General features: G+C 35.0%; 1 protein-coding gene across 1 annotated transcript in view; it reads left to right on the forward strand.

Annotated features, from left to right (window-relative positions):
* Positions 1-7,367: 7,367 nt before the first annotated feature.
* Positions 7,368-10,071, forward strand: part of LOC107678462 (receptor-type tyrosine-protein phosphatase H-like) — a 23,774-nt gene continuing 21,070 nt past the window's right edge. The window contains exons 1-2 of the mRNA XM_016473739.1: positions 7,368-7,414; positions 8,888-9,154. Of these exons, the coding sequence (XP_016329225.1) occupies position 9,154 (1 nt within the window). The 5' untranslated portion in view covers positions 7,368-7,414; positions 8,888-9,153. The remainder of the gene's footprint in view (positions 7,415-8,887; positions 9,155-10,071) is intronic.

The following is a 10,071-nucleotide window of genomic DNA, read 5'->3' on the forward strand; positions in this document are numbered from 1 at the left end:
AGAGACCTTCATGATTATGTATATATATATATATTGCTGTTAAAAAATGGCCATATTCTGAGTACTCATGGTGGTTGCTAGAGTGTTGCTATGCAGTTGCTAGGGTATTCTGTGTGGTTGCTAGGGTGTTGCCATGCAATTGCTAGGGTATTCTGTATGGTTGCTAGTGTGTTATATGTGGTTGATAGGCCGTTGCTAGGGTGTTGCTAGTGGACTTGGGGTGGTTGCTAGGTGATTGCTAGGGTGTGATAGGTGGTTGCTAGGCAGTTGCTAGGGTGTTGTTAGGTAGTTGCTATGGTACTCGGGGTGGTTGCTAGGGTGTTGCTATGTGGTTGCTAGGGTTCTCAGGGTGGTTGCTAGGTTGTTGCTAGTTGGTTGCAAGGGTATTATAGGTGGTTGTTAGGTTGTTTCTAGGTGATTATTAAGGTACTCTGTGTCGTTACTAGGGTGTTGCTATGCTGTTGCTAGGGTACTCTGTGTGGTTGCAAGGGTGGTTTTTATGATGTTGCTATGCGGTTGCTAGGGTACCCGGGGTGGTTGCTAAGACATTGCTATGCGGTTGCTAGGGTACTTGCAGTGGTTGCTAGGGCGTTGCTCTGCAGTTGCTAGAGTACTTGGGGTGGTTGCTAGGGCGGTTGCTATGCAGTTGCTCGAGTACTCAGGTGGTTGTTATGGTGTTACTAGGGTAATCAGGGTGGTTGCTAGGTTGGTTTGGATGGTTGCTAGAGCGTTGCTATGAAGTTGCTGGTAAGTATCATCACATTGCTAGTGCTGTTTACAGAGGCTATGTTTACAGTAGTGCGTTTTTTTTTCGTTTTTTTTCTCATTTTAGCAGCCATTGTGCAGCTAAATTCAGTATTTTATAATACAGCAGCAGCCTATATGCGCAAGAGGCAAGCTGTGCTTAGAGCAATCGGCAACAAAGACGTACTTGCTATTCCTCGCCATCATGCTTATTCTTGTACCTGCCAGTGACTAGCAACCAACTTCCTGTTTACACTTTTACGCGCATGCCCAGTGTGCATGAATGGTCATGTGACATGCGTTTTCGGTTGTGTAGTGTGGACGGAGATCATTTCTGAAATGCAGTGAAAACGCCAGTGTAGACGAGGATCGTTTTCATTTTAAAATGCAGTTTTAAAATGAAAACGAATTAGTGTAAACAGATTGTGATTGGCTTAGAAATAGTACATAGAATGGCAGCTTAACTGAGTCTAATGGGTTTCAGTGTGTTTACATTTGAATGTTTGTCACAGTTAGTACAGTATAAAAATCATTAAGTCTATGAAATGTTCCCATAAAACATGGAAACCAGTGTGTCTACACAAGTATCCTACATTTCCACTTTTTTGTAATATGTAGAAAATAGTAATACTATATTGAATGACAAGAGGCGACTAAACTTTGGACTGGTAGTTTTGCACTTTGTGTTTTATACAAGCTCCCATATTTTCATCATTCAGTATTTCCTTGTTTGTTGTGTCAACTGCTTTCCTATCAATCCATATTAAGTTTTCTTCCACCTTACGGTAACTTGTCCAAGAGAATCATTCACTAGAGTAATCATAAATTGTTTAATTGGATGTCCAGATAGGTGGTGACTTTTACTTTTTATACAGCACACATTCTTGAAATGTCAAATGGAAAAAGGGATGTTTAGCATTGTTGATAAGCCATTGATAATATATTATGCAAATATATTTTACTGTAGTTTATTTGTCATGCCACTGTGTGCATTTGTGTAACTCAGCGTCATAACATTCAAAAGTATACATCATTCACACAGTGGCTTTTGTGTTTGAGTTTACATGTTAATCGTTTTAATTGTATTTCAATTTGCATCTGCCTCAAACTAATTCACACAGCATCCATCTAGATCAGTTTCGATCTGAACATTGTGTTTGTAACAAATATCATAGTAAATGACCTAAATGAACTATGGTAAAAAGTTCAGGCATGAAAAGATAACGATACAGTCATCATAGTTATCTTTATAGTTATTGTCCTAGGTATGAACTGGCCTTAAATTTTAAGAGCAACTGCCTTAGCAGTTTATAGTTAAGTTCTCACTGAAAAGTTGTGTCTTCAGCAGTTCTCTTGGATTTGGGAATATAATTTATTTTTATAGTCCACTTTTTACATTCTACTAATTATAAGTAGCTTTGCAACTACATGTCAACTAACTCTCATTAGAGTATTAGTAGACTGTAGGGTTAGGTTTAGCGTTAGTAGAATAAGCTGACATGTACTTGTAAAGTCACTTATAGTCAATAGAATGTCTGTTGGGGGACTATCAAAATAAAGTGGTAGGAGTTATTAAGCAGTCAATATTCTGATGACTGGTACTGTATTTGACATGTAGCTACTTATAGTTAGTAGAATGTCTAATGTGGACTGGTAAGATAAAGTGTTACCGATAACTGCACCACTGTAGTACACTAAATATAAAAGAAGAGTAATTTTGTGACTTTTTGCTGTTCACTCACTTACCACAGACTTCTGGAATTTCTGAATTAATGTAGACTGTAGATCAAGTGACAGTTCTACATGCAAGCCTCAGTGACTTAATCCAAAGTCCCTTTTAAGGAAATTCAGTTTACTGACCAACTCCTATCTACGTGAAATAACGAAATCTCAAAAACTGCTTGCCAAACTCAAATCAGCAATAAAAACTGACATGAACAGTCTTACAAATGTTGTTTCTTATGCTCAAACACCATTAAAAAAGCATATACTTCAGGTGGGTCCAGCCAATTATGTGCATGTGCATTCCTAAGCTTCAGGTTTATAGCCTATGGAAAATGGTGTTGTGACAAAATATGTAAAATAATTGCTTACTATATGCATAATAAAACAAATTGGACATAATATAATTTCCTTCACTTAATAACGGTTAATTAATAAATGAATAACCAAACCTAATTATTTTGTAATAACTGAAATATTTGGACATTTTACATATATTTTTATATTTATTTATATTGAATATTATTGAAGTGCAAATGTGTGATGTATATGCTAAGCTATCATGCTAATTATGCTATTCTAGTATGTAAGCTAACTAAAACAGACATTTATAAAGCAATAAGCCCCAAGAAGTTGTGGTTTGCAGGGAATTTAGAACAGTTAATAGGCATTGTTAGGCACGAGGCTGAGCGGCAGCTGAAGTGATGCAATGACTGGCGATTAACTCTTTTATTTATTTATATTATTATTACTAGAGCCACCATATAATTTCTCCCATTCACATGATGTTTTTCAGTCAGAAGGCTGCATCCTTCCTTACTTCTGAGGCTTGTAGGCTAGAGTCCTCCTCAGCAATGAATGCTAGAATAAGACCGTGGTTACAGACAGTTTAGCATTATGTGAATAATTTACAGGAAAAAACAAACAAAAACAAAACAAAACCAACAAAAAATAAACGTAATGCTTTCATCTGCTAATTTTTTTGTCTTGCGTTACATAATGAAATTAGAAAAGCTCAGTGCCGATTAGTTTTCTGCAAATTCTTTTGCATTAATTGGAGTGCTTGCAAAGGATTGTGGGTTATTGGCAGACACAAAGGATACACTTGATGAATCCTTTAAAAAATGCTGAATGAAGGATGCTAATCGAAGGCTGCTTTTCAAGGATCATTCAAACTGAAATGAAGACATGGAAGCCAAGATATGTAGCCTTACTAGGATGTAACATTTCAGATTAAGAAGCATTCCATAGTAATACTACGCATTGTTCACTTATATAATAAGTGAACCATATTTGTAATATACAGTCTTTGATTAGACTTGGCAGCTAGTGCAGAGATTCACAACAAGGTGTAATATGGGTTCATTGAAGTCTTACAGATGTTTGATTGCACATGATGAAGGATGGCTTAAGAGCAGTAGTGACAAGAGCCTGGGAAAAGACTTGTGCAGCATGCTAAAATAAAATGGGATTTTCCTGATGTTTTAGAGCAAATCTGTACGACTGAGAGATCTTTGCAATATCTTTCAAATTCAGCTGGTCGTCAAACATATCTGTTGTGATTGTTATGGAGTCCCGCTGTTTTATAGAACATTTGATTATTTAAATGAATGTAATTTCTTCCCTCAGGCACAAATCCCTGATGTTAAGAATTGGACGGAGATCATTTCTGAAATGCAGTGAAAACGCCAGTGTAGACGAGGATCGTTTTCATTTTAAAATGCAGTTTTAAAATGAAAACGAATTAGTGTAAACAGATTGTGATTGGCTTAGAAATAGTACATAGAATGGCAGCTTAACTGAGTCTAATGGGTTTCAGTGTGTTTACATTTGAATGTTTGTCACAGTTAGTACAGTATAAAAATCATTAAGTCTATGAAATGTTCCCATAAAACATGGAAACCAGTGTGTCTACACAAGTATCCTACATTTCCACTTTTTTGTAATATGTAGAAAATAGTAATACTATATTGAATGACAAGAGGCGACTAAACTTTGGACTGGTAGTTTTGCACTTTGTGTTTTATACAAGCTCCCATATTTTCATCATTCAGTATTTCCTTGTTTGTTGTGTCAACTGCTTTCCTATCAATCCATATTAAGTTTTCTTCCACCTTACGGTAACTTGTCCAAGAGAATCATTCACTAGAGTAATCATAAATTGTTTAATTGGATGTCCAGATAGGTGGTGACTTTTACTTTTTATACAGCACACATTCTTGAAATGTCAAATGGAAAAAGGGATGTTTAGCATTGTTGATAAGCCATTGATAATATATTATGCAAATATATTTTACTGTAGTTTATTTGTCATGCCACTGTGTGCATTTGTGTAACTCAGCGTCATAACATTCAAAAGTATACATCATTCACACAGTGGCTTTTGTGTTTGAGTTTACATGTTAATCGTTTTAATTGTATTTCAATTTGCATCTGCCTCAAACTAATTCACACAGCATCCATCTAGATCAGTTTCGATCTGAACATTGTGTTTGTAACAAATATCATAGTAAATGACCTAAATGAACTATGGTAAAAAGTTCAGGCATGAAAAGATAACGATACAGTCATCATAGTTATCTTTATAGTTATTGTCCTAGGTATGAACTGGCCTTAAATTTTAAGAGCAACTGCCTTAGCAGTTTATAGTTAAGTTCTCACTGAAAAGTTGTGTCTTCAGCAGTTCTCTTGGATTTGGGAATATAATTTATTTTTATAGTCCACTTTTTACATTCTACTAATTATAAGTAGCTTTGCAACTACATGTCAACTAACTCTCATTAGAGTATTAGTAGACTGTAGGGTTAGGTTTAGCGTTAGTAGAATAAGCTGACATGTACTTGTAAAGTCACTTATAGTCAATAGAATGTCTGTTGGGGGACTATCAAAATAAAGTGGTAGGAGTTATTAAGCAGTCAATATTCTGATGACTGGTACTGTATTTGACATGTAGCTACTTATAGTTAGTAGAATGTCTAATGTGGACTGGTAAGATAAAGTGTTACCGATAACTGCACCACTGTAGTACACTAAATATAAAAGAAGAGTAATTTTGTGACTTTTTGCTGTTCACTCACTTACCACAGACTTCTGGAATTTCTGAATTAATGTAGACTGTAGATCAAGTGACAGTTCTACATGCAAGCCTCAGTGACTTAATCCAAAGTCCCTTTTAAGGAAATTCAGTTTACTGACCAACTCCTATCTACGTGAAATAACGAAATCTCAAAAACTGCTTGCCAAACTCAAATCAGCAATAAAAACTGACATGAACAGTCTTACAAATGTTGTTTCTTATGCTCAAACACCATTAAAAAAGCATATACTTCAGGTGGGTCCAGCCAATTATGTGCATGTGCATTCCTAAGCTTCAGGTTTATAGCCTATGGAAAATGGTGTTGTGACAAAATATGTAAAATAATTGCTTACTATATGCATAATAAAACAAATTGGACATAATATAATTTCCTTCACTTAATAACGGTTAATTAATAAATGAATAACCAAACCTAATTATTTTGTAATAACTGAAATATTTGGACATTTTACATATATTTTTATATTTATTTATATTGAATATTATTGAAGTGCAAATGTGTGATGTATATGCTAAGCTATCATGCTAATTATGCTATTCTAGTATGTAAGCTAACTAAAACAGACATTTATAAAGCAATAAGCCCCAAGAAGTTGTGGTTTGCAGGGAATTTAGAACAGTTAATAGGCATTGTTAGGCACGAGGCTGAGCGGCAGCTGAAGTGATGCAATGACTGGCGATTAACTCTTTTATTTATTTATATTATTATTACTAGAGCCACCATATAATTTCTCCCATTCACATGATGTTTTTCAGTCAGAAGGCTGCATCCTTCCTTACTTCTGAGGCTTGTAGGCTAGAGTCCTCCTCAGCAATGAATGCTAGAATAAGACCGTGGTTACAGACAGTTTAGCATTATGTGAATAATTTACAGGAAAAAACAAACAAAAACAAAACAAAACCAACAAAAAATAAACGTAATGCTTTCATCTGCTAATTTTTTTGTCTTGCGTTACATAATGAAATTAGAAAAGCTCAGTGCCGATTAGTTTTCTGCAAATTCTTTTGCATTAATTGGAGTGCTTGCAAAGGATTGTGGGTTATTGGCAGACACAAAGGATACACTTGATGAATCCTTTAAAAAATGCTGAATGAAGGATGCTAATCGAAGGCTGCTTTTCAAGGATCATTCAAACTGAAATGAAGACATGGAAGCCAAGATATGTAGCCTTACTAGGATGTAACATTTCAGATTAAGAAGCATTCCATAGTAATACTACGCATTGTTCACTTATATAATAAGTGAACCATATTTGTAATATACAGTCTTTGATTAGACTTGGCAGCTAGTGCAGAGATTCACAACAAGGTGTAATATGGGTTCATTGAAGTCTTACAGATGTTTGATTGCACATGATGAAGGATGGCTTAAGAGCAGTAGTGACAAGAGCCTGGGAAAAGACTTGTGCAGCATGCTAAAATAAAATGGGATTTTCCTGATGTTTTAGAGCAAATCTGTACGACTGAGAGATCTTTGCAATATCTTTCAAATTCAGCTGGTCGTCAAACATATCTGTTGTGATTGTTATGGAGTCCCGCTGTTTTATAGAACATTTGATTATTTAAATGAATGTAATTTCTTCCCTCAGGCACAAATCCCTGATGTTAAGAATGTTACAGTAATTGGCCGAACAGAAACTGAATTAACATTTCAATGGGAAGTTAAAAACAGCAATTACAGTTATATACTGAAGACAACTGGCAAGGAGTTGCACATCAACCCAACAGAAACTGATTCTTTAGTAAATATAACAGTCTCGCCTCTGTCTCCTGGGACTAAATACTCTTTCACACTCTACACTGTGTTTGAGAATGAGACGAGCAAAGGATTTAACTTCTCTGAAGTAACTGGTAAGTGAGTCATTGAGGTTTAACCGTATATAGATTTTTTTTTCTAAAGAAGCTTGTAGAGCAACTTAATAATTTTGGCAATATAAATTTCTAATTCCTGTTACATTAAAATTAAATTACACTATAAATGGACTGTAAATGTTATGTAATTTTCATTCCTAACATTTAATGTGAGTTAATTGTTGGCTCAGTGAAATTAATTAATGATCTTTCTCAAAATCTAGTATGTTCTACACAATTTCATTGAAGTTGACTAATTGCAAACGGCAAGCAGAACTAACTAAAACCTGCAATTAGGCCTCGAATGTATTTACTTAAAAACAGTACAAGTATTTAAACACTAATGCACATACAAACGTATGAGAACATTCTTGGGTTTACTTCTTTGGGATATAATGTTAAAATACCAAGTATTAAAATATGTTTACCTTTAGAATAGAGTGACAACAACCACAATAACACTATAATAATGCAGGTAGTACGATGGAAAGCCACATGATGAATAAAATTCATCACAAGTAGCCTTTCCACAAGTCAAGGCAAATACCAATATAACAGTGTGACACACAACACTAAAATAATCCATTAAACATTAACACTTTAACACAAGATGTAACATTTTACTCTGATGTGCATAACTGATAACAACCATAAGAAGAAATGTAATTATTCAAATTAAATGTACAGTTTATGGTAACACTTTATTTCGATAGTCCACTTTAGACATTCTATTAACAGTAAGTAACTTTGCAACTACATGTCAACTAGCAGTTAGTAGAGTATTAGTAGACTGTCTGCTTAATATCTTACACTTCCTTTGTCAACTTATTCTACTAACCCTAAACCTACCCTAACAGGGTACTCTGAGAGTTAGTAGACATGTAGTTGCAAATTAATGAGAATTAGTTGACATGTAGTTGACATGTAGTTACAAAGTTACTTATAGTTAATAGAATGTCTAAAGTGGACTATCGAAATAAAGTGTAACCCAGTTTATTTTCCAGTTTACTGTTTTCCACCATTTCTTAATTTTTGTTTCTTACTTAGGAAAAAAGTATTTGCATTGCCTTGTAGATAATAATATAGAATTTCACATTAAATGTTATGGTCATTTATAAATTTGACTTATTTTACTTACTTTACCATACAAGTAGCATACAGAAATGTTAGTTCAAACATCTAGATTATCACATTACCTATCAACATGATCCACTAACAAATCACAAACCCAAAGTGGCTGTATTTTTGACTGTGCTATTCAATATGTGCAGTCTTTCTTTAAAATAAGTGTAGCTTTCTTGTTATTTTTCTAACGCAAAGACATTCAGACATGTATAGATTTACAACTACTTTCTAGGAGAACTGTACATTAACTGGTCAGTCTTTGAAGGAACTGAATGGCAGATGAATTCATGTACATGTGAATAGTAGCAGGAGCAATGGAAATAAAATTTCTGTTTCTGTCTTCTTTAGTTCCATCTTCTGTTGACACTGTTTCGGTCATCACACGGAAAGAGAATGAGATACAATTACAGTGGAATAAAGTCAACAACAGCAGTGATTACAGTTATAAGCTGAAATACAGGAACGAAGAAGTGTCTTCAATATCTGGATCACCTACTGATTCTACAGTGGAACATAATGTCACGTCTCTGAATGCTGGGACTGAATACTTCTTTACGCTCTACACTGTGTTTGAAAATGAAACGAGCAGTGGATACAACTTCTCCAATGTAACCAGTGAGTACATCATTTTAGTCAACCTACAGGGACACAGGCTGCTGATTTAGGTTGAGGGTGTCATATCTACTGTTATGCTGAAATCGTGTCCTATTCTGTCAGAGGTCTGTCACACTTACCAGTTAAGAAAGAAAGAGGTGTAAAAGACAAAACAACTGCCTCTGACATTTCTCTCCAATTTCTGTTCATGTGCAGGAATAAGAACAAAACTACAGCTAAAATTCTAATTGAATTAGGATACAATTCATAGTGTATACCCCTACTAGATTTTTACTTGCCCTCCAAATATTTTCACTGGTCCCACACTGTAAAAAAAAATCAGTTAAATTTACTGTAAAATACCGGCAGCTATGGTTGGCAGAACTTTACCGTGAAAAATACGGTAGCAACATTTTAGGTTTTACAGAATATGGCGTTATTTTACTGACAAATGTCGAGAGCGCATTATTGTAGCGCGAAAGCACATTAATAAAATGCGCGAGCGCGAATCTCTCCACTCGCGCTCAGATTTCCTTTGCTCTCGCACAAAACTGGACTCGCGCGCTCAGATACACGCTGCTCTCGCCCGGAGAGAGTGCGCGCACTTAAAACGTGTCTCTCCTCTCACTCAAACTGTCCTGTGCACTCGCAAATCTCTCTGTGCTCATGCGCTATAGATATTAATTATTTTCGCACCTGAATTAAACGTTGTCAAAAGTTATCAACCAATCAAATTTCAAAGATGGATCTGTAATTTCTTTACTATTTAATACTACTTAGTCATAATATTAGAAATGAATTGGGTGTTTGGATGATTTGTAAATAACCTAGTTTGGTCAAACCCTTCTGAACGATTTATCTAAACAAACAAAAAAGCATATGATTCTTAAAATTCATGTGGTCATATAGGCCTATATATATTGTGTACTTGGATTGAG

The sequence above is a fragment of the Sinocyclocheilus anshuiensis genome, unplaced genomic scaffold, assembly GCF_001515605.1.
Source record: "Sinocyclocheilus anshuiensis isolate Anshui unplaced genomic scaffold, SAMN03320099.WGS_v1.1 scaffold1781, whole genome shotgun sequence".
In the NCBI taxonomy this organism is placed as follows: Eukaryota; Metazoa; Chordata; class Actinopteri; order Cypriniformes; family Cyprinidae; genus Sinocyclocheilus; species Sinocyclocheilus anshuiensis.